Source organism: Uranotaenia lowii, chromosome 3 (genome assembly GCF_029784155.1).
Source record: "Uranotaenia lowii strain MFRU-FL chromosome 3, ASM2978415v1, whole genome shotgun sequence".
NCBI lineage: Eukaryota > Metazoa > Arthropoda > Insecta > Diptera > Culicidae > Uranotaenia > Uranotaenia lowii.
This window is the reverse complement of record NC_073693.1, coordinates 145441140-145466804: the sequence shown is the minus strand read 5'-3', so window position 1 is coordinate 145466804 and position 25665 is coordinate 145441140. Positions and strand designations below refer to the sequence as shown.

The following is a 25665-nucleotide window of genomic DNA, read 5'->3' as shown; positions in this document are numbered from 1 at the left end:
GACAATCAAGAACAAGTATTAAATTAATTTTAAAGTCTTTTCACTGACGCATCTGAAAAAGACCTATGTGTTTTCACTTGCCTTCAATAAATGGGACAAATGTATAATTCGATATTTCTTTTTGTCAACAAAACTAATATTTTTTTGAAAATATTACTTTTTCCAGAGAATATGAAAGTTGAACTGTGGTGATATTCGTTAGGATTTGACCGGTGTTTCATTTTTGAAAATTAAGATTTACAGTAAAAAAGACACATAATTTTTATTATGGTTTTGTTTATATGATAATTTCCAGGAAACAAAATGAACTCATGAAACCATCGAAGCCTGAGCAGATAATTTCTTTTCGATCTATTAAATTAAAAAAAATCTGCTTTTCAATTAAATTTTATAAAATCTTAAAAATATAGCGTAATCCTAAATGAAATCGCAGATCACCACCAACAATGTTCAGGAAATTTTGAAATCAGAACTGCTTCAATTAAAATCTTTAAAATAATGGGTGAATATATCTAAACATATGTTTTCCTCTTTTCAAAACCAATCGTTTCTTTGATTCATTGGGTTAAAGTTCATAGGAATTAATTTGCATTTTTTGCTTGAATAACAAAAAAGAATTTGCAATACACAAAATCACCAGATTTAATGCCATGACAAGTGCTGTTGGGAACACTTTAAGTTGAAATATGTGAAGTCTATAACTTAAGTATCCGGCGAAACTTTTTGGAAATGATTTTGATGAAAATATGGATTTTAATTCAAACTGCTTCGAAGCATGAGGATGGTGAATAATAAGCTGTTTGAAAATGGTTAGTAAAAAATCTTTTCTTATGTGTTTCATTTCTACAGTTCTAAAAAATACACCATCCAAAGCTAATTGGGAGCTGAAAGCGCTATGTTAGGCAAAATATTCGGCAAATACTCCAAAAAATGTCCCGATATTAAAAACAATCTAACAAAACGAAATAAATCTACTGAATGGAATACAGCAAATGAAACATACAAATTATCAACAAACAGTTATTCATTGAACAAGTTACAAAAATTGGATTTTTAAAGACCCGTTAAGTTTAAATTCTTTGGTTTAATTTTGATAGAATTGAGCGGGACGATTTGAGTAAAGGAAAAGAAGGGAAATGTAAAGAAATCTAGGAAAAATAGAAAATAAACGCCAAATGGTAAGACGAAGTTTACCGGGTCTGCTAGTTTATCTATAAGAATCTGAAAAAGAATGCAATAAGTACATACTAAGGCAGAAACTGCGGTGAACCCGTGCATAGTGGATGACCAACATTCTTAACAAACATACCTTAAGTTGTCAGCAAGGTTATTAGATCATATACCCACCTTGGTTGTCAGTATTTTTTTTTAAACCGCATACTATTCTTTAATTTAATTTTTTTCTAAGTAGGCAGCACTTGTGTCAACAAATGAAATTCTCGTTATAAAATAAATTAAACAATGTTCAAGAGATTTTCATATTGCTAAAAAAATGGCATCAGGAGAATTCATCCGAAAGGCCGCCCAAAAGGTGCGCCCAATTCTATCCCGGGACCACCAGCAAGCACGCTTCAAGGTTCTCAAACTATACCGCATCTGGTACCGGTACATGCCAGAGCTGGTGCATCTGTACGATATACCCAAAACGGTTCCGGAATGCCGAGCCAAACTGCGGGAAGAGTTCCTCCGACATAAGGAGGTGTATGATATCCGGGTAATTGACATGTTGGTGGTACAGGGTCATATCAGGCTGAAGGAAGTTATGAACCGGTGGCAGCAGAAGGGACACTTGATGCAACACTGGAACGACGGAGTAGAACCGAAGCCGAAGGATTTTCTTTCGAAATTTTACGCTGGACATGAGTGATGGGATGGAACTTGTTTAGGTATTTAACATTTTTATGTTTATTCCTCCGGGTTCTAATAAATACAGTTAATCAACACTCGATGTATTTTTTCGTTTGTTTTGTAGTAATGGACCTCTCTGATGGGATTATTTATAATAGCATTTTTGTTTGTTTTTATTTACGGAAGCACATTTTAAAATATGTGCGAACCGTCGTGATGTGTGGGGAGTGTATAAATTAGTCAACATTCTTACAGGTTAGACAAACTGCACAAGAAAAAAAAAACGAACGAACGGGATTTAAAATATGTGGTACTTAAAAAAAAGTTTCATGAGCAGAAGGGTTAGTTTCCATGTAGGAATCGCTTCAACTCTTCCTGGGTATCGAAGATAAGAACGGGGAACGGCGATCCTGGAACGAGTTCACCGGCCCATTTTACCTCCACTCGATAATCGCCGGGCTCCGTTGGGTCGTACTGTGAAAAAAAAATTATAGTTCAAGGTGAGGATCTCAGATCAATAAAATTTGATGTTACCTTGCACATGATGGTTCTATCTTTTTGGCTCTCACGCTGCATCTCAACTCGGAAAGCTCCCTTGGGACCACGAACACGAACGGTTAGTTGGCCAGCACCAGCTCCCCGGGTATCGACAATGAATCTCGATTGAAAGGCAGCTAAAACTCCGTGTTCCACTCCGGGTCCATAGACGCGAACTTTACTGGCATCCGGTGCTCCTGCAACTCTCAGTGTAAACGGAGATCCTGGAACGTGTTGGCCGCCATACTTAATGGTTAACGTGTGCCTTCCAGGTTCCTGAGGCTTAACATTTAGAGTGAATGTTGCATCGCCATGGTCGTACAGCTCACAGTAAGCCACTTTGCGGGGTCCGGTACAGTGAGCAGTGAGTTCTCCGGGACCAGCTCTTCGAGTGTCGATCCAAGACTTGATATCTCTGCCAACAACTCCGTTACGAAGACCTTCTCCAGAGCAGAGAACTTTAGCGGCATCGATGGCTGGACCGACGGAAATAGTCAACGGACATCCTTTGATGGGTCGGTTATTCCAGTTGACCGTCAGGCTCAAAGGACCACCGGTGGATTTGTGTGGGTTGTACGAAGCAAGCCAAATCAGCTCATTTGGTCTAGGTTGCAGCAGAGTGACGGGGAGATGCTCACCGTCTTCATAGTTCATGTGAACTTCAGGCTTTCCTGAAACGGCTTCCGTAGCATCTATGGTGAAGTGTGAAACTTCTCCAACTTGAGCGGAGGTCAAACCTCTTCCGGTAAGAACAACTTTATCTGCGACAGAAGAATTGCCAGTAACAAAGACGAATCCAGGGCTTTGAGAGATTGGTAGACCGGACCAAGTAAGGTCGAAGCTGTGTTCTCCCTTGGAAAGATCATCATCAGGTAGGTATAGCACACTTTTACCGTTGTTTTGTTTCTCGACCATAATCTCATTACCGTCGACAAAACAGGTCAATTCACCGGGTCCAGCTAAGCTTGTATCAAAGGCAATCTTGACAGGCAGCAGAAGCTTTCCGCTGTTATCCAAGAGACTTCCCCATCCTCCGATTGGTGCCACCTTTGCTGGATCCAAACACTGAATCGTCCAAGGGGATCCAGGCAACGGACCCCGATTGGTACAGCTGGCCCTAATTTCGTACTCTCCAACAGACAAAATGGTATAGAAGATTTTCCACTCATTGTTTCCGAGGTGTTTGATTCTGGGTTCGATTCTTTCCGACTGATCGTCACATCGCTCAATCTGCACGTTAGGAGTTGTCGGGCAAAACACCACAAACGATGTCTCCTTTCCACGGTGGGCAATCTCCAGACCATTTCCGGAGGCATGGCTATCAGTTTTGTTGCCCATGGCCTGGACGGCAAACGTTATCGGTGATCCCGGAACATGTTCTCCACCGTACATCACCGTCGCCTTGTAGTGACCTGCAGTGACTGGAGTGAATTCAACTTGATGGGTATAATCCTCCTGTTGGGTCAACTTCACCGGAACGTTCTGCCCATTTGGTGACAGAACGATCACCTCGATTTCAGCAACACCGGCGGATTCAGATTCAACTGAAAAAGTCAAGGTTTTTAACAAAAACTCAAGTAAAGAATAAACTCTAACATACCATTCCAAGTTATTGGCGAGTTTGAGCAGATGTTCATCTTCGGCACTTTCTGCAGGTGGATCTTAGAAGGATCGTACGACTCGCAAGTGTACGGACTTCCCAGCAAAGGTTTCGATTGATGAAGTACGTCTGTTGAAAGAAAAAAACAATAATAACACTCAGGTTTTTATAAAAAATCAATCAACTCTTACCAATCAAGCATTGCCCAACTTTCTGGACGGTGAATTCCGCCTGCAGATGGCCACCCTTGGTCTGGTAGCAGCGCACCGGTAGAGCTTGACCTCCGGGCCCGGAAACGACCACATCAAACTCCCGTGCCGGATGACCAACGGTGTCGATGGCAAACGAGGTTGTCTTGCCAACGCGGGCCTGGTACAACCCGAGACCGTTGACGGTGATCTGGAATCAAGTAATGGAATTATTAGAAACTAATACACTCATGTTGAAGTACGAAATCCTGTTACCTCCTTACTCATGGCCGGAGCCAGAACATTGATTTCGATCGGTTTGCCGGCAATTGGCACCTGGTTGTACAAGATCATGATCTTGTGCGGGGCCACCCGAGTTGGATGGTACACGATCTCCCAGATACCGTTCTTAGCTGGGCCTCGAATCGAATGCGGTACCTCGAAACCTCCACAACGCACAACGGCAGTCAACGTACCTTGGCCAGCATCTACGATCGAAACTGCAATGGTTGCCGGTTTGTGACAGTATGCTTCTCCGACGTCAACGATCTTGACCATTGAAGGATCGAACACGTTGATCGTTCGAGCGGCAATGAACGATCCCGTGTCCTGATCAACGTAACGAACAATGTAGCTACCAATTTTGGTGACTTTGAACTCAGCTGATTTGCGAGACAGGGTGAATGGTACCATTTTGTTATCGGGGTCGTAGATTTCGACCGTTTGATCCTCTCCAATGAGCTCGATAAAGGTTGAATTACCAATCTGTACGTTTTGAGTATTCTGTTGAACCTCGCAGCGGAATGGACTTCCATCAACGGGAATGTCGTTGAAGGTGATGTTGACGAAATGTGGTTCACAAGTTTGCGGAACAAAGGTAACATCATATAGGCCACGGGCACAGGCAGTGACTTCAGCTTTGACAGTGCTGGTGGCAGTTGAAACTACTAGTTCTAGCGTTCCTTCTCCAGCTCCAGCTGCATCAACGCTAAAAGTAAGCGGTACACCGAGTGATGCCATCGTATTTTGATGATCGAGGCCGCTGATTGCGACCCGTGAAACGTCGAATACATTGCAAGAAAATGGCGATCCGTTAATGTGTTGATCGTTAGCTGTGACGCTTATCAGATGTCTACCAACCGAAGTCGGGACAAACGAAACCAAGTGGATCTCATCGCGATATGTTACTCTGCTGGCAACTGTATCGCCTGATGGAGATGTGATCAAGACTTGTGGATCGATACCGTCGAAGCCTTCAAGTTCAAATATATTCTCGCATTTAACCGGAGCTTGTCTCAGACATTCACCGCTAGCAATCGCCTTTGACAGCGAAACCGGAGCATGAGTTACGTGACAAGCAAATGGCGATCCCGGAACTGGATATCCATTGAATCGAACCGACAACGAATGTGTTGCTGCCTCGGTTGGCTTGAAGTTGACCTTAAATCTGGCGTTTCCTTCCGACTGTACAAAATTCGGTACGTTTTTTCCTCCAACAGCAACAATGATCTCCAAGTTTCCAGCTCCAGCTTGACTGGCGTTGATCCCGAAACTAACGCTCTTGCCCACAACACCCGGGCGAATATCCGTAACGACCACCTTCTCAGCCGAGTACGCTTTGAGCAAGAACGGACTTCCTTCGACGTGACCACTTCCAGGAAGGCGTACTTCTACCGAGTGATCTCCTACCTCTATGGGCTCGAAACGAATCCGATACCCACCAGGAGCGGGGATCACATCGGCCCGTACAGCCCTTCTAGCAGGTCCCAGCACCTCAACCACCGGAGAAACATCGGATTCCACGACAAAATCGAACACATGTCCCACGCTAACTTTGTCCGTCAGGTCGCTGCTCACAATTCTCGCAGCCGGTGATACTTTACAGGTGAACGGGCTACCCGGAACATCTTGACCATTGAAACGAAGCTCAACGGTATGATTCTGCGCCTCCCGAGGCGTAAAACTGATCGCATAGGTATGTTGCCCTTGCGCTTGGGCCGAAGTTGGCACCCGACCTCCATTGACTGTTACCTCCAAATTTCCTGGACCAGCTTGAGATGTTTCCACTGAAATACGAAAATCAAAATAAAAGTTTGAATTCCTTTTCCCAAAGTAATTCTGACTCACCTAAGAATACCACAGGTTTACCAACGGTGCCATTGTTGACATTCTTCACCTTGATAGCTGTAACGTCGTAGACCTGCCACATTGTGGTTTCGATTATCCAGATCAAACAATCAAAATAAAGATAACAAAAGAAAGATTAATGAAATCAAATAAACATTCAACAAAAAAACAAGATGCAACTTTTCACCAGCAAACCCGTACGGGTCCAAAGAAGCAAATGAAAGTGTAAAAACCATCCGGTCATTCTAATTGTTGTTTGCCAGCCACATAAATTAAGCGATTTTGGACGACGCAACGATTTGGTAGGTTAGTAGGAAGGTATAAAACATTGTCATTCACAATTAACGGTAATTGGGCGTTGCGGGTTTTCTCCAGTTTTGCTATGGCCCACCCATCCAGCAGGGCATTAGGGCAGGGTTGAATTAAGCTTGTTTGCCTTTTATTTTGTGAAGGTGCTTCTGAGAGCTTCATGACGAGCTGCAACATTTTATAATTTCGATTAAATTGTATATAAGATACCCATTTTACTGAAAAGAATTATAACTTTCAAATAGAAATCATTCAAACCAGAAAAGATTCAACCCTGTCAATTTGAGCAATATTGCACGAAAAATTTCACCAATTCAAAATCATGGAATGCATTTGAAAACAAAGGACTGAAGCAACTGTCAAATCACATACAAACTGACCGTACCGACTTTTTGGAACCAGAACGTCAGTTCCCCTTTGATTTCAACGGCATTTTGGTACCAAAACGTCAGTGCGGTGCTGAAATGTCAGTTCGGAAATTTCCTTCTCTTTCAGCCCCTTGTTTGAAAAGGGTAGCAGTTTTCGAGTTGCACTTGCTCAGCTTTTACGGAGCGTCCATTTTCGATTTTCCTTTTAAGGAATCTGTTTGTGGAAGTGATGCGTCTATGTTCCATATGGAAGCTAAATATATATGTAGTCTTGTGCAGATGGCAACTGCATTAAATTTGTTCGATCCTCCTAGAAATTGTTAAACAACAATAACAAACAACAACAAAAACCATCAGACATAGATAAACTAAATTTTCTTAAATTATTCACTAAAACACTCTACTGTTTGACGACACACGAGTTCAAGTACGTACTAGACATGAAAAGTGTGTTTTTTTTGCATATTTTGGCTACAAAAAAGGTCATCAAAACTGATTTTTCGTTGAACGGTGAGTGTTTGGGACTTATATTCAAGTGAAAACAGAAAATTTATGATAAATTTTAAGTACACTCTGAAAGTTGTGAAAATAATATTCTCTCTTGTCAACCTACACAACAGGGCAAGTGCAAACGCACCTGTAGGTCATGTCACATCTTGAGTGTCCTACTCGGGATTTCCCGGGAATTAGAAAAATTCGGGATTTCCCGAATCCCGGGAAACGCTTAAAAAATCCCGGGAATTCCCGAAGCCAGTTAAATGTGCTAAATTACTACAAATTTACACCACCTGAATTGGGAAAATGAATCAGATTGAGCAAGAAAAATGATAGTTCTACCACTGACCATACTGACTGGACACTCGATTCCCAGCAAACATTTTTGTAGGTATATTTCTTAACAAACTTTGCTATACGTTTCATATACATTATAAAATCATCTTATATAACTCGAAAAAACAGCATTTACGTACTAAAGTGGAGGCAATATACATACATATTTTTAACTTCTGGCTTATGCGATAAGTGTTGTAAAAATTGAACGATATACAACACCTTTTACCGTACATCCTGACAGTATGCGAGAGAGCGCAAGTTCTCCTCTCAATGCATGCAAACCGTTGCCAGCCACAATATTTGCTGCTTCTCTCATTGGACAGTTTAACCAAATGGACCCTCTGATTTTTAGAAATCTGGTTGCACTGCTAATCGCAGAGAGAACAACAAGGTTGTTTTCTCACTTGAGTCCCGCACGCGGGAGACAAATTTGCAAACATGGCGCAATTTTGTCATATCCGAGTCGGTAGACTTTAACCAACCATTTTTACGATCATTTACTTGGTTTGGTAGGAATTACGATTCGCATTAACATTGTTAACGAGTTGAACTGACATTTCTAATGCGATGTTATGTTTGCTGGGTTTCGTTTGTTGGATAATTTTTTTCAATAATACGCAATATCGATTCCAGAGTGCGCATTGATCGATTTGAAGAAATGCTATCCCAATTAGAAAGTGCCACCCAACTTAAAAAAAAAGGCAATTTCTACGATAAAATCGGGCTACTCAGGTTCATTTTTCCTACAGGGCATCTTTTTTGTCAAATTTTGCAGGTTTGCAATATTGACACCATCTACCGTTGGTATTGCGAACGTACAAAGTTTGCGAAAAAAAAAATATCCAGAAAATGGTCGATTTTTTGTTCTAAGTGTCATGTCAGTGTAATTTTTTTTCTTAAATCTTAAATCTTAAATCATTGAATTTGATAAAAAAAATGTTTTTCCAATCGAAAACTTTGTGTAAAAGTGAAAAACGCCAAATAATCTATAAAACAACACTGCAACACTCATCATTTAGAACTTCCGTTTCGGATACTGTTTACATTAGCAAAATCATGAGCAAAGAATTGGCATATTGTAAAAAAATATTTATAGTTATCTGAAAATCTACGATATTTGATGAATAACATGAAGTCTAGCAAATTAAATTCTATCGATGGTGAGAAATCTTTCTCAATTATTTCAAATTTTTCACCTAGAATCAGACCAGTTTGTCAGTTAATGTACTTTGGTTTTGGGTCTATGGTTTGCTTATTGAATTTTTGAGGCATTAAAAAAGTATGAAATGTTTTGCAATGCTAGGTATCATCAATTTCATTTCTTTTCCGGGATCCCGGGAATTTTCGGGAAAAGGATCGTCAGATTTTCCAATTTCCGGGAACGCTTAAATGGCTGAGAAATGTACACTCTAGTAACATCAACCATTTCAAAAACTCATCTCCAAATAGGTTCAGCATTATGTTAGAATGAGGTTGCCAGATTGCCCAGTTTTATCCGTGTTTGCCCGGATATTTAATATAATATTTGTGAAAAGTCCGGTCCGGCCCGGTTGCCTGGATTTCATTGAAAAAGCCCGAATTTAGCCCGGGTTTATTCTCATTTGCATTCTCAAATCCATAAAAAAAAACAAATTTTGTTATAGTTTTTTGTTTAAATTTTGCGTCCAAAACGAAAATTTCTGAGCAAGATTAATAAAAGTAATCATGAAAGGTGTTTTAAAAGCCTGAAATACAAATTAAAATATGTAGAGTATGGTGGGGTAAAAGTACGACCTTAGTGCTATCTTATTTTTAGAAAATTTCGCCGGTTGTTTTCCAAAAAAACAAGAACAGCATTTGATTCTTTAGACTTTTACCTCTCTTCTACAAAATTACGAAGATAATCGGTCGACGCATCTGATAGCAGTAGTGAAAATGTCTAACTGCTATCGAAACGTACTTTTACCCCACCTCTTGGGCAAAAGTTCGAATGATGTGGGGTAAAAGTACGACCATTCCAAATTCCACAACTCTGCATGAAGTCAACAGGAAAATTATTTTGTATTAATCTCTGCTTACAGCAGCAGCATCTTTGTTCGCTTCTGATACAAATCCTATACATGGGCAAAGAACTTGTGCGAATTTGAAGTTCTCCACTAACTATCCATATTCGACAGGTTTTCGAAATCCAGTTCTCATCGTATTTGAGCCATTTTTCGCGCGAGCTAGTCTTGAAGATACAAAAATATGCGCTGATGTCTCCAGAGCATTTAAAGAAGAAGTTAAAACTTTCCGTTCAGATTTACTTCAGAAGACCCTTCGTACTTTTGCCCCATTTGCAGTTCGTACTTTTGCCCCTTCAAGGTTTCTTATGATTCACAATTTATTGTGTTGAATAGAGAAATAGTAATTAAATTCTTTCTTTGGCATTTGGTAGTGAATGAAAACAACTAAAAAGACACATCAAAACTTTCATTATAAGCCAGACTTTTGATTACATAAACATGTTTGCCGTTTTTTGAAATATTACATCATTCAAGCAAAAAAGCTACTCTACCTCATTTTTCGAGGTATTCTCAACTTCTACGAAAAAAAATTTTGGCTTTTTGTTGGCAGTTCAAATCGCTATCAATCCACGCCAGAGTTTTGAATTTTACTGTTCTCGGTTTGTGATAATCCCAAAACGTACTTTTACCCAACTCGTACTTTTACCCCACCTTACTCTAGATAATTTTTTGTTGAAAAAAATGTGCTTCAACTTGTTTTCCTTGATTTTTGTTGAGGAATTTCTAGGTTTTGACAAAGTCTACCCGGATATTACCAGGATTTTGGTTTACCATTTTGAATCAAATGCCCGGATTTTTCCAGGGTTTTAGATAAAAATAGCCCGGTTTGTCCGGCCCGGATACGTGCTGCAAAAATTCTGGCAACCTTATATTAGAATGGTCAGAAGGGGTATCCAAAGTGTTGTATCTGAAGCGAATATTCCAAAATCCGTCATGCCTTGGTATATAAAGGTCTTTGCTTAAAACAACAGCCAGCAAAAATAGAGTACAAAAGTAATTAATATTGCAAGAAAATAGCGAATATATGAATAAAAGTGAATAAAACATGCCGGAACATGTATTTAATTCATTTAAGGATCGTTACATTGATGTATCTGTGATTTAGTTTGGAAAAAGCATTGCGTTTGCACTCGCCCACATAAACGGGGCTTAGAAATTTTTCCACAAAAGTACCGTTGCATTTTACCAACATTTTTTATCTTTTCACTTTCTACGGGAATTCGTTGAGAGCTATTAAAGTGATGCAACGAAAGATAATTGATAATTTTTGAAGATATCCATATTTGCTAGGTTATGTGAAAGTTGAAATATGGTGAAATACGTTTGCACCTACCCCGGTGTACCTTAATCAGAAAATCAAATAAAGTTTTGTGTGAAAAACAATAGTTTTTTCGATGAATTTGTATATTTTTGATGGTTTTCAATTTTAATTTATCACCCATATCCTCCTGTACTTCATGGAAAATGTTTAAAAAATTTGAGAATTGTTCAGTAATAAACTGGCAATCTCAAAAATCACCATTAAAGTTAAATAAACAGAAGAGGCAGACCCAGAAACTCATGGCCGCGAAGCCTGGTCGCCGAAATCCAAACTATCGACGAGAATCTTGACCAAGTGAAGACGCTGGCTCCGGATCGTCAACAGTGGAGGTCTTTTACCATGGCCGGAGAATCGACGCGAGCCCATTAGGTAAGTAGTAAGTCTAAACAAGAAATGTCAGTTCAGGTAGGATTCAATTGATTTTCGATGCTCATTTGATTTCATATTGCTGGACTAAAGAACATAAAGTAGTCAAGACATCGAAGTAAAATTAGGTGAGCCACTTCACGTGCATCGCAGAATATTTTCTTCATGAGGGAGGTAAGGGCATAATGTCCACCTTAAGATGGACGCTTCTTCAACCATAAAAATCAGATATAATTTGTAAGTTATTTCATTGTCTCGTGTTCATACACTAAAAAATATATTTCTTAACGGGCTTTAACTTGAAAAAGTAAATGAAAACGTTTAAAAATGCACTTTAAAATGTTTTGTTGAAAAAAATGTAACTGTAGGGGCATAGTGAGAACCCCCACTGGTGCAGTATAAGCACCATTATTCGGGGCACGATGAGCATTTTCTGCCATACAATCTAGCAGCGAATTCAACTCGATGAAGTCAACTAAATTATAGAGCTACAGCTTGACTTGTTCATCTGACGATTTAGTTTATTGGTCGAGACGATTTTTTTTTTCATTAACCATTAATGATCGATGCATTTTGCACTAAACGGTAGTCGTAGATCCATCAAACAAAGAAACATTAGAAAAATGTTTATTCTTAAATTTTTGGCTATTTTTCGGTCTTGGATTTCAATCAAACAACTTTTATTTGTGAAATGCCCAACGTTTCGACATTTTTGGTAGTCTTCCTCAAGGGTACTGGAATTTTATTAGTTACAAAAATTACAATGAGCATTGTTAATAGTCTGGTTTAAAGAGTGTAAACTCACTTGTCTAATGGTTGTTCTTGTCAGATTTCGTTTTTTTCCAACGTTCAGGTGTCCAGTCTTCGCTGCTCTTCTGTGAATACATATTTGTTATATTCAAATTCTTTTTCTATCTTCTTTCTCATTGTAAAATTACTTTTTCGATCGGGATTAAAAAACAATTTTTCATCAGATTTGCGATGGCGCACTGTAACTGTCGTTTTGAGTTATGGAATCTATTGTGTGGAATATGTGGATGGGGTTGGAAGCTGGACTATCTGAGGTAATGAGTTTGCGCCATCGCAAATCGGATGAAAAATTGTTTTTTAATCCCGATCGAAAAAGTAATTTAACAGTGAGAAAGTAGATAGAAATAGAATTTAAATATAACAAATATGTATTCACAGAAGAGCAGCGAAGACTGGACACCTGAACGTTGGAAAAAAACGAAATCTGACAAGAACAACCATTAGACAAGTGAGTTTACACTCTTTAAATCAGACTCTTAACAATGCTCATTGTAATTTTTGTAACTAATTAAATTCCAGTACCCTTGAGGAAGACCACCAAAAATGGTCGAAACGTCGAGCATTTCACAAATAAAAGTTGTTTGATTGAAATCCAAGACCGAAAAAAAGCCAAAAATTTAAGAATAAACATAAAAAAAAACGGTCGATAACATAAACCTAACCTTACATGATGGCTGACATACGAAACGGATTCTTTTTGCATATTGAAACTAACTATTAGAAAAATGTATGTCTGTTTGTACAATAACAATTCTCACACACTCCATTATGTTTCTGGTGCTTTGTTTGGCGGATGATGCTATTATCTGTATAATGCAACAATCAAAACGATCGATCATGAATGGAAAATAAAAAAAAATCAACTCGACCAGGAATCGAACTTGAGCCTTATGATTTGCTTCTCCGACATTTAACCAATAGGCAAAACCGTCAGATGTAAACTTGTCAAGATGGAGCTCTATAATTTAGTTGACTTCATCGAGTTGTATTTGCTGCTAGATTATACAGTAGAAAATACTCATCGTTAAATCGAAAATTTAATGACGGTGAAAACTGGGGAACAATGTGTACATCATATTGCAGTGCGTATTTTATAGAACAAGGTGATTTAACGATCATTAGAGCCTATTTCGTGATGCGCAAAAATTATAATACTTCGGCACTTGAGAAACAACAGTAGTTTTTCGATTTTGGCACGGTCGAAAAAAATTTAACCGTGATTATGGCGAAATTGTGAATTTGACGAAACTTAAAATTAAGGTGGGAAATAGCATTTTTATTGTGTTTAATCAAAAATTTATAATACTTTCAATGCTGGAAACGTTTTGTATCAACTATTCAAGATCATAAGATGTAATTATCAAAGATTATTAAACAAAGAGATCCTATTTCAGTGAAAATTATTATTTTCTTCAGTAATTTTAAGATTTTTTCTTGAAATAAAAACATGTAGAGTATCAATTTCATAGACTACAACTAATTAAAGTCAATTAATAAGTTTTTTGGAAATGTAACAGCCGTTATCTCTAATGTCCTTTTCGTCGTATCTTTTCGAAAAATATTTTGAAATTTACTAAACTTGGACTTTTAAAGTGTGTTTATAGAATGGTTTAATGGACCGATAATCCTTCGTTTTTTATATGTAGAAAAACAGAAATCTTAGTCCTTTTTATACATATTAAGGAAAAGCAGAATTTTATTTTGATCTTCCAAAATTATTCATTCAGACAATACTGATGGCTGTTCAATCAGGATTGCGCACGCCACTATTTCAAATAAACAAATTAAACAAGGAAATAAGAGATACTTATCTTTTTTTTCAAAAACGCCTAAATTCATCCACATCTTTGAATGATTCGCATAACCAAAATAGTTTACTTTTGAGAGCAGCTAACCAAGCACAGATAACAACACTAGCATTAGCGTAACGTTAAAATGATTATGTCGATAATTACAAGGGTTTTCAAAATCCAAATGACGATTTTTATACTATACAGCTAAAGTAAGCAGTTCAATGGCTTTTTCATATTATTCAATACTTACAAACCATAACATAAACCAAAAAAAATATGGTGAACAAAGACGCTCTACGATTTTGAAAGAAAATAAAGGTCCTGGAAATGGTTTCTGAATGATATCTAAAAAAGCGTGATAAAATCGAAACAATAACCGTGAAAAAATCGAACTTGAATTTGGCGAGTATTGATAAAATCGAATAGTGATAAAATCGAAAAACTACTGTGTGTGTGTTTTTTTTTAATATTTCTGTAAAGATCATAAAAAGATTTTTTAATGCTATAGGGACTACAAAAAAGTTCTTCATGAGAGTTTATTTGAGAAAATTCGTACTGTCTTGGAAAAATGGAATGATTAATATACCCTGGGTGCTTGTTATGCCCTTATCTCCCCTACAGAGTGCGGAACAAGAAAAGTACCACTATGTGGTTTGCATAAATCAAGCATATGATTACATTTTTTGAATGAAGCAATTGGCGTTGAGGACCAAACTATGAAGAAAGAGTGCAACATAAGAATAGTACCACTTATGTTTTTCTACAAAAATCATGATTATCCCTGAAAATTTACAACGTGAAATAAATAACTGATAAACTGATATCTGTATTTTTAGGTTTTTTCTAGTATTTCAAAGGTTTAATAGGCGGTTTAAAAGGCGATTATAAAAACGTTCTGGGTTTCTTTTGAGTCAGGAAAATGTGCCATGTGCCATGCCATTAAAAAAGGGCCAATTTTTTAAATTTTTTAAAGTAAATTTTCCGCTGAACTACTTTGTCCAAGACTGTAACTTTGTATCTTATTAGGCAAAAGAGTTATAAGCTGTTTAACAGGGGTGTGTCTTTTCGAATTGATCAACAATAAGTTCAATTTACATCACTGGTCGCGAAGTATTGCATGAAAAGTAGACATGCAATACCTCGGGAGGCACCAGCAGTGATGTAAATTAAACTGATTGTTAATCTTAGGCATTGATAAACAATAAATTAAATTGACATCACTGCTGGAGCCTCGGGACATACGCACCCCTGTTAAACAGCAAATAACTTTTTTGCCTTATAAGATACAAAGGAACGGTCTTCGACAAAGTTGTTCAACGGAAAATTTATTTCAAGAATTTGTAAATTGGTACAAAAAGCATCAGCTAGCTCGGTTCCATAGAAAAAAAAACAAAAATGATGTTGATTTTTAAGTACCAAATATTCAATTTTCCCAATCCTGACAAATCAGAATTGTTGAGCAAACCAAAGTCAGCTATAAAGCTCTAAACTTCAACATATTTGAAGCTGGTTTGCATTCCAAAGATTCATCAAGAGATTGTATTATAATCTGAACTGCATTGCCATGAAACTATCGTTTGGAAACCGTATATTACGAAGAATATTTTACATGCACGCACAAGCTAAACTATCAGTTAACAAGCGTTTATCAATTCGTAACAATAAGTATGAAAAGAAATTTATAAATATTGAGTACTAAGACGCAATCATGACAGATGTACACTCCGATAGTGAAGATCTGGAAATATGTTGTTGTATAATTGGACCTTCAATATTTTGCTTGTTGAGTTTGGAACTTTTTTTTTAAAATCTCATATTGATAAAATCCTCAAACAAATTTTGTTAAAAATATTTAGAAGAACGTTTAAATAGTACGTCTAGGTGGTCAAGTGGTTAGCGTGGTAAGACGGTATTCGCTGGCCGACTGATGACATGGGTTCGATTCCAATCTCGGTACTGGGTGTTAAATGTTAATCTTAAGTTGTTCACGTCATTTATTCAGTCTGTAAAGCCTCAATCGGCTAAGACGGTGTATGTCTTTTTTTTCTTTTTTAAATATAATTGAAGTTTGGTTATACGCACCTTTGCTGAGTATGGACTTCCCACCGTAGGTTGCCCTTCGACAGTGACGCTGACTCGATGCTCTCCGACAACCCGTGGAACAAATTCGGCCTTAAAGACTCCGTCCGCCGTCTGAAGAACCTGCGCTGGAACCGAGTGACCGGATGGTCCTAAATTGTTCGTATGTCATCAAGTCGGTGTTTTTTGTTTGTTTTTTTTTACCGTTTATTATTTAGGTTCATTCGGAAAAAGTATATGGAAGGAGTATTCAAAAAAGATACCGTTTTGTAGTCTTGTTTAAAGATGGCATTTTATTCATCTCAGTTTGAAGATTGCAAATATGGTACATACAATTAGATTCCATTTTTTAGTATCAAAATCAAAACACAAGTGCGTTAACCATTTAGCACAACTAAGGTCAGTTTGTTTAAATAGTAAGATAAACGGGATAGAAGTTTTGTTAGCGAACAGTTTTGAAAGCGTTTCCAGTTACAGTTTTACTGCAGCTCCTAGATTATTTGCATGCATTTATGCGATGGCCCCGAAAAATTAACAAAGTTAGGCACCTTAACCGTGTTCTTGTTATTGCATTTCTTAACATAAGTCTTATTTTAATATTATTATTGATATTATCTGTCTTGTTATGAGCTTAAATGTTTCAAATTCAGGTTATCATTAATCTGCCAACATTTGTTAGCTACTTCTAATGTTGTTTAAGTACAAAAGGGGTAACCATTACTGTTGTTCCTTAACTAGATAAATTATAAACGATCCATTGAATGGAGAGATAAAAAAGTTATTAAACTCAGAAAATATAATAAAGAAATCAACTTTCGATTCAATCTACTCTGGGCTAGAGTACGAATACGGAGAGGGTAGGCTTGAAGAAAACCCTAGATCGAGCTAAGAAGTCTTAGTACAAAAGTCTACGTCGGCCTGAAATGTATATGTAAAATAAAAAGGGTGAAGATATTGGATCAGAATCAAAGGATAGACACACTCTGTACAGTTGAGATGGGATTCTGGCGAGCGGCTGAACACTGATAATTCTAGGAAACCTAAACTCTGTAGTAGAACATTTCATAGGGTTATTGTTAAAATATGCTGCATAAATCTCGGATTGCTAAAGAACGGATTACAAACTCTTTCAAGAACATTTAGCGGTATGAGAATATTTGAATTTGTCATTTTACTGATTTTCTTTTAAAACTAATAATTGTTTTGTGTTTTCAAATATTAATATATCTCATCATTGTTATATTTTTTTGTCATTTGTTATATTTTGGTTGCCAAACAGCATGCTTAGCTGGAATCAATACGTGGCGCTTGAAAATTTATCGAAAAAACGATTTTGAATCATCACTATTCAGCAACATACGTCATTATAGCTGATTACATATAGGATGGTAAAACTATAGGCCCAGTAAAGCATGCTAACATATTTGATACTACCCATTTTAAGTAACCAGCCACTTTTACAAATTGTTCAAGATTAAAAAAAGAATCACAACCCAAAAAATCATTTTTCTAACAACGTTTTTCGGTTTTAAAAATTTTGATTTTTTTTTTTGGGTAACAATATTTTGATACATTTTTTTAACTTTGGGACTGGAAAATTGTCAGTTGAATAGCTAGAGTAAGCTTGCCACATTGCCCGGTTTTATCCGGGTTTGCCCGGGTATTTGATGCAAAATTTTGAGAAAGTCCGGTCCGGCCCGGTTGCCCGGATATCGTGAAAAAAGTCCGGATATTGCCCGGATTTTTTCACAATTTTCACAAAAAAAATCAAAGTTTTAAGGTAAATTTCAACAAAATTGATTAACGGTATGGAAATTTTCAACGGTTGTTTAAAATAATTTCGCTAATTTACTTTTATAAACCTTTAAATATTTAAGTGTTCCAAAAAGTTTTTGGAAGTCTGCAATTACATTAATTAAATATTAATTTCATTTTTTCTTTGCTTCTATGTATAATAACACCTAAATTTTGCCCGGCTTTTGCCCGGTTTTTGGATTTGAAAAATTGAAATCCATGCCCGGATTTTGCCAGGTTTTTTTGAAAAAATGCCCGGAATTGCTAGGCCCGGATGGGAGTGGAAAAAATTCTGGCAACCTTAAGCTAGAGGAAGCAATTCCCAGCATTAAATTTAATAACAAACAGTATAGAATAAAGAATTCAACTTTCCTTACTCGTATAATATTTTTTAATAATCATTTCATTCAATTTTCATATCCCGCAAATTCAATTTGAAAAACTCACTTGCAATACGTTAAAGCTTTCCTACTTTTACATAACCTTGAATATTGCTTCAAAGACGAATTGCTCACTGATTCTCTTGAGTGTATTTTTAATACTGAATATCGAAAAGAAGAAGATTAGATATGACGTTTATTAAACGTGATAAATAATTCTATGTTCTAGTTTTTGCCTTAGAGTAGAAAAAGAATGATTTTTAATTTTTGAAGTAAATAGCTGATATCTTATAGTATTAATATTTTCATTTCCAAATGCTATTTCATTTGCTCCATTACATGAATTTTTTGCACCAATCTCGATCCATTATGGGGTAATTTAATATTGAATCCGTGCTCCAAATAATTTAATTCGTAACATCTTTCCAAATACCATTAAATGTAGTGGCACGGAACAAAAATGAAAAAAATCGATAAGATTTTAATTTTTAATAGGAGAATGAACCTAGTTTCAATATTCCTTTTAAAAATGAGTTTCATGGCATGACAATTCGGGTCAACACTGTTTCTTTTTTTAAGCATTTAGCATTTAGCAATTTTTGCACGACCATTCATTTTTTTTTTTTCAAATATGAGCGTTTCAACCCATGAGTTATGGACCCGTGGAGAACAGATTTTTTTGTTGATTTGAATCACTTTATTGACTTCTCACTGCGTAATTTATGCCAAATATTATGTAGGTTTTTTTTTACTGATATCATTAAATAAAATGAGACGAATTGAATAAAACTATTTGCATATTTTTGATAGGCTTATTAACTGGAAATTGCATTTTTGATGCAGCTTGAAATTAAAATATTTGTCACTTCACTACAGAAGCTAAAAATGTTATAAGAAGGTTCAAAACAACAGCAGCGATTGAGTATCAAAATTAGAACAGCACTTAACTTTAACACATAGGGGAGATAAGGGCATAATGGCCACCTTAAGGAAAACACTTATTTAACCATAGAAAATAGCTACAATATGCAGGTTTTATTATTGTTTCGTGTCCACACACTTGAAAAGCCTGTTTCCTAACGGGCTGAAATCTGAAAAACTAGATGAAAACGATAAAAACGCATTTTAAAAAATTTTGCCAATAGCTGAAAACGTTAAGAACGCATTTTAAAAAATTTTGCCAATAGCTGAAAACCAACCACTGTAAGGGCATTATGAGAACCCCTCCTGGGGCAGTATAAGCACCATTTATCAGGGCACGATGAGTGTTTTCTGCCGGGGAATCTAGCAGCAAATTAAACTATAACAATAACAAAATAATCTAGGTCTGTTTGTAGAATAACTACAAACAATTCACACACGCTCATACATTATGTTTCTGGTGTTTTGTTTGGCGGATGATGCTACTTGACGTTTAATGTAAAAATCAAAAAAATCAATCAAACAATCAATCAATTGTAAATGGAAAAAAATCACCTTGAACAGAAATCGAACTCTAGTCTTTTGATAACCTCTCCGACACCTAACCAATAGGCTAAATCGTCGGATGTAAACTAGTCAAGTTGTGGCTCTATAAATCAGTTTCAATTCACTGCTAGATTCTACGGCAGAAGATGCTTATCGTGCCTCGATCAGTGGTGCTCTATATGCCTCGAGTCAACAAATTTAAGTAAAAATGTGTTTTAAATTTGATAAAAGTGAAAAATCAAAAATTTTATGATGCTGAAAATTGAGAAACAATGTGTACATCATGTTTCAGTGCGTACATTATAAATCAAGGTTATTTTGCGATCATAAGAGTTTATTTCGTGATGCTCAAAAGTTATAATATTTTCGTCACTTGAGAACCTTTTTGTAAATTTTTAAATTTTTGATGATAAGGAGATTCATGTTTTTGTGAAAAATTAATGCTATAGGAAGTACGAAACAAATCCTCATGAAAAATTATTTAAGAAAATACGTACTTTTGTAGAAAAAAAATGTGCTTATTATACCCTAGGTGCTCGTTATGCCCTTATCTCCCCTAGATACTTTTTTGCAGGCCTGTTTTGAGAAATTCCAATTTAGCTAGAAATAAATAAGGAAAATGATTAATAAAACTGTTTTTCTACTCATGACCATTTTACAAACTCAAATGATAAATTTTGTTGATACGTGTCAAAGTTAGTCAGAATCAAAGTTTCAATCAATGCTTTTTTGGTAAGTCATTAATATATTATTCAAAATGATGTTCCATGTTCTGAACTAGAAATTTGCTTGAAAAATAAATTTAAAACAGTCTTTTGTGTAATATATATATATACTTTTTTTTTAAATTAAACGAACACAAACACATACAGGATCTCAATGAAACTTGATGTTTCCTCGAAGAGATTCCTTTTTCTTAACTCTAAGCGTACATCTTTCGAGGATATGATGGCTAGCATCTTACAAATGCCAAAACCACCAACCCACAGAAAATGTGCTATGTATGCCGTGACCGAGATTCGATCTCATGCTCGCTGGCTTAGAAGACTTGAAGGCTATTTTCTACTCCACGGGCTGCGGTAGAATTTAAATATTTGAAATCAGTTTGAATAAGAAGTCCTATTTAACAAAACCAGGATTTTAAGCTTCGAACATAAGAATCAGTGTACAGAAAAAGAATATTTTCAAAAGAGTACCAGATCAACAGTGAAAGTAATTCCGAATATAAAAATTAATTTTAGATTAATTCTGAAATCAACCGTGATTAAAAATTGTTCAGAAAAAATATTATAAATGTTAATTATTAACCGTCTTAATTTTCATTTTTTTTCTTCATTTCTACTTGAAGAAATTCCGCAAAAATGTCTTGAATTTGGAAAAATATTGTCTCACGATTTGAGTTGTTAATTGTCGATTGGAAAGAAAATATCTATCTGAACTTTAAAGAATTTGTTTAAAACAGTTAAGTCATAATTGAAATAAATTCGATAAAAACAAAAAAAAATATTTAAATTTATTTCAAGAGTGCCAGTGATGAAAGCCTAGAGGAAAAATCATTTTTCCAATTCAAGTTCTACCAGTTATTAAAATGAAAGGCCAAAAAAGTTTATTTTTTGAGTCCACAATAATAATTTTACAAGTTCAATTCATCATTTCAAGCATCTACTGACTAAGTACAGGATGAGAAAAATGAATTTTTGAATGATCAAAAAGAAACTTATGAAAATAAAAATAAGGAAATGTAAATTTTTGTTGTAAATATTGAAAGCATAAATCAAATACTTAAATTAAAACAAACTTATTTGAAAAATTAAAAAAAAAATAAGTGGAAAATTAATTTGAAAATTAAAAGAAAAACTATGCTTGAAATTTAGCATATTCTTTGGAAAATTTAAACAAAATATGAAAATAAGTTTTTCAAATTTTAATAGAACTTTTTTTTCAATAAAAATGTTTAAACATTTCAAAAATTTATTCATACCATTTAATTGATTAATCAGTTGAATAGCATTTTTGTGCCTGTGTTATAATGATTTATTTGGAAAAGATTGGTTTCGAGTTATATTTATGTTAAGAGATGATTCGATGATACTTATTTTTTCAGAAATAAAAGTATCTAATAAAGTTCAATTCGTCAATTTTACAGATTATGCCTTTAAAAAAGAAATCTAAAAAAGGTTTGATTATTGCTTTGACCCTTTAATGTATAGTGTTGTTTTAAAACAACACAAATCAAAATATCTAACAAAGTTTGCAGAAAAATGCAAAAATTCTATTCAGTTTTTTGTTGAAAATCTTAGTTTTTGGCAAATTATTTTTATTTCTTCAAATTTGCAAATTATAACACATTTTTTAATCTCAATCAATTACAAACACCTTCCTGCGCTCAATTAACAAGGTTTGGAAGAAATTTTCAAAATCGTATTGAAATAAAATGAAATTTCAACTGTGATATGCCAAATTTTTCTATATACTTAAAATGAAGATTTCAAACCTGTTCAGTTGTGTTGTTCAATGTGATGCTTCAAAGGGTGCAAAAATATCTAAAATTTTATTCGGTTCAAAGTTTTTTGTTTTCCTGTCAAAACTCCCGTATTTTGAAGTATCGGAAAAGGTAAAAAAACATCCATAACTTTTTTTCAATGAAGTTGAAATAACTTGCGATCTTGGGGAAAGTTGATTATTGGATTTAAAACCTTTTTTTGCATTGTTCTACAGATTTAAAAAAAGGACGCAGCAATTACTCAAATGATTTTCTCTAGTTACAAAAATGTCATATTAGGATTCAGGGCAACCAAAATTAGCATCTAAATTCTTCGCAACTCGAAAAAAAAGGCTTTATAAAATTCAGAAAACCCTATTGAATGTAGAGTTTAACATTTAGAATACGCTTGTTACCTGTCACATGAATACCAATTTTTTAATGTGTTAGATTAGTATTTGATGAATACATTTTGAATTAAAAATTGTTTATTCCAAATTCTGAGCTTGTTTCGTTACTCTGCTTAAGATAAGCCCATACCAAAGACTCTGATAGATTCATTTTAGTTCACCAAAAACGAAATAGAAACTATTTCTAGGGATATCAAATTTAAAAAATTGGATTGCATAACACTGAAATAAATCTGAAGCAAAAAATTTAGAAATAATTTTAGACTTGTTGTCGATTCACATACAGTACATTCTTTTGTGAATAACTTTTTATTGCGTACATTGAATTTTATAAAATATTCAGAAAAATTAGCAAGACATGTACAACAAACACGGAAAAATTTATTCAACATTCGGTAGACTGGGTTTGAGAAAACTGCCAAACTAGAAGAACAAAAACAGACACATTTCTAGGTCACTTTTTCTTTCGCTGTTATCAACCTTTTTTTAATTTTGGGCATTTTGAAAGACTTTTCCTAAACTAGAAGCATCTAGTCAAATCTGAAGATAAACGGTCCGTTGACTAAGTTTTGCCACATAAGTTCTCATTTCACAGTTTGTAAGTAACAAACATAGAGAATTCTAAAATTTGTCTACAACCCTAGAGTTATTGCATACTTTAAGGCGCAATTTGCTTGTTTTTAGATAAATACAGTATTTTTAATCCTTTTTAACAGATGATTACTGGATAAACAATCGTTATTGGACAGATATTAGTAATTTCATGATAACCAATGATTACGATCCATTTGGGGGGAAAATATATATATTTTTGAACTCTAGGGATCAATTATACCCATAGAATACATTTTCGAAAATCTCTTCTTGAAAACAATTGATAGTTTTCTATTGCTTTGAAAATATGACATTATAAAGTTCATATTATACTCTATCGATTGAAATATTGGAATAAAAATTTTTTTTAAAATTTTCTTGTGAGAAACATTTTAAAGTGATCAAAAAAGATCTTCAAATCACATTTTTTAAAATTTTTCAAACAAAGTTCATTAGCTCGAAAAATAAAATTTATAAAATTTTTCGAATTAACGCCTTGTTGTTTTGTACTATTTGGCTCATTTTTCTAGAACATTTAATATTTATATGATATTCCTGTTTCGAGATATACCAGAGGAATCAAGTATCCCCAGGGATCAAGTATCCTTATTCTCCCCTAAAGGTATTTTTTCAATGATCAACTTTCCTCAAGAACTGCGAAAAAATTTGAATTCAGAAAATAAAAAGTCACAGAAATTTGCTATTTGTTATTTTTCCCAATTCTGTGAAATACGCAAATTTTGACGAAAATTAAAATAATATTTTATCTTTGTTGTTTCTCAAAGAATAAGTCAAATCGTAGTCTTTAACAAAGTTGTGATTTGATATGAATTATTCAATATCAAATGCTCTAAGACATTCATGAATGATGTTGGAAATAGTTGTTATCTTATCTTTTTAAATTTCTCAAAATTGAATAATTTAATTTGTTTAAAGAATTGTACCTCGAAATCTTAAATAACTAAGCAAGATCGTTATCTTTGATGGAATAAAATATGATGAAAAGATTCAAAATCTTTTTTAAGTTTTCATGTAAATTTATTAGTTTATTAATTTTCTTAGCTCGATTTTCTCAAAGCAATCAATTTTGAAATTTTCGCAAGTATTATCACCATTACTACAGGTGACAAGACAAAATCTGACAAATTATTTGAACTAAGGACGCCAAAATTTTCCAAAATCAGTTGTTAACGCATAGGCATAAATGCGGTTACCTTGAGTTACCAAATAATTGTTATGGTTTTTTACTCAAAGCTTTTTCGACATTACGAAATAAACCTCTTACTTTCAAAACAGAAGGGATCTCATATGATTTTCAGCTTTCAGCCGTGATTAACGAACGATTCAATTCATAGTGTATTTCGTGAAGGTAGTTCAATTTCATAATCGATGATGGTGTAATTTATGGAACAATTCAAAAACCTTTAAAGTTCATCGGCCAGAAAAACTGCCGATGCTCAACACAAATAATATTTCGAGAAATTTATGGAGAAACGAAGTTTACTGGGTCAGTTGTTAATTAATAAAAATTTAATATCTTAAAAATAAATATGCTTCCGAAAACAGTATTGTGAAGAACGTAAATACATCTGGACAGTGAAATATTTGTTTAATATTTATATTTATCAATTTGCAATGCAACAATGCAACACATGTCCCTTTGAAATATTCTACTACTCTCTATCCTAAGTCTCATTTTCTTTGGTTTCGATTACAGTGCTCACATAGCATTATTTAATGTGCCACCAAATACCGTTTTAGATTTTGACGATTGCAGTTGTTTGGTGACCATTTGTTTTTCCAATCCTAGATATAATCCTCATCTTTTGAAACATTTTTAACTTTCTACAAACTCTTGCTGTTTCCTATCGTTTGCATAGTTTTGTGTACAATGAAATTTAGAAGAAAAAAAACAGGTAATTTTACAGAAAGTGAAGAAAAAGAGAAAACAGACTGGGCCAAATAGTTTCTATGCGAGTGGTACTAAACATAATTATATATAAATATCAAGATCACTTCACTAAACGAAAAACACTATAATACAGTATCGTAAATGAACCGGGAAGACCTACCTTCAACGTTCACTTCGATGTCCTCGAGTCGGCCTCCGGCATGGTTGATGATTAGCGAATTCGGCATGTGCAGAGGTCCGGGACCCCCGAGGGATACCTGAGGTCCGGTGGTTCCTCCATTGATAATAACCATCACCGGGCAGCCCGGAACCAACATTTTGTTGAACGATACATTGATGATGTGCTCACAGGGCTCGGCGGGGACAAATGATACTACGAACCTGAAAAGTAAGATCACTTG

At 35.1% G+C, this 25665-nt stretch overlaps 2 protein-coding genes across 8 annotated transcripts in view; one reads left to right on the top strand and one right to left on the bottom strand.

Moving 5' to 3' along the window:
* Positions 1–1417: 1417 nt before the first annotated feature.
* LOC129757293 (NADH dehydrogenase [ubiquinone] 1 alpha subcomplex subunit 6-like) lies at positions 1418–2087 on the top strand. The gene has a single exon (XM_055754467.1). It carries the CDS (start codon positions 1493–1495, stop codon positions 1865–1867), a length of 375 nt encoding a protein of 124 aa, XP_055610442.1. The 5' UTR covers positions 1418–1492; the 3' UTR covers positions 1868–2087.
* The window catches only part of LOC129757291 (filamin-C), a 222230-nt gene continuing 198446 nt past the window's right edge, over positions 1882–25665 (bottom strand). For 6 of the 7 annotated variants that reach the window (XM_055754460.1, XM_055754461.1, XM_055754463.1 and 3 more), the window contains 8 exons: positions 25425–25645; positions 16229–16377; positions 6301–6373; positions 4450–6239; positions 4177–4384; positions 3986–4114; positions 2383–3929; positions 1882–2322 (listed from right to left, as the gene is read on the bottom strand). In XM_055754460.1, the coding sequence (XP_055610435.1) occupies positions 2191–2322; positions 2383–3929; positions 3986–4114; positions 4177–4384; positions 4450–6239; positions 6301–6373; positions 16229–16377; positions 25425–25645 (4249 nt within the window). In that variant the 3' untranslated portion in view covers positions 1882–2190. Of the gene's footprint in view, positions 2323–2382; positions 3930–3985; positions 4115–4176; positions 4385–4449; positions 6240–6300; positions 6374–16228; positions 16378–16490; positions 17144–25424; positions 25646–25665 lie in introns of those variants that run through there. The other variant, XM_055754466.1, reaches the window with a different exon arrangement.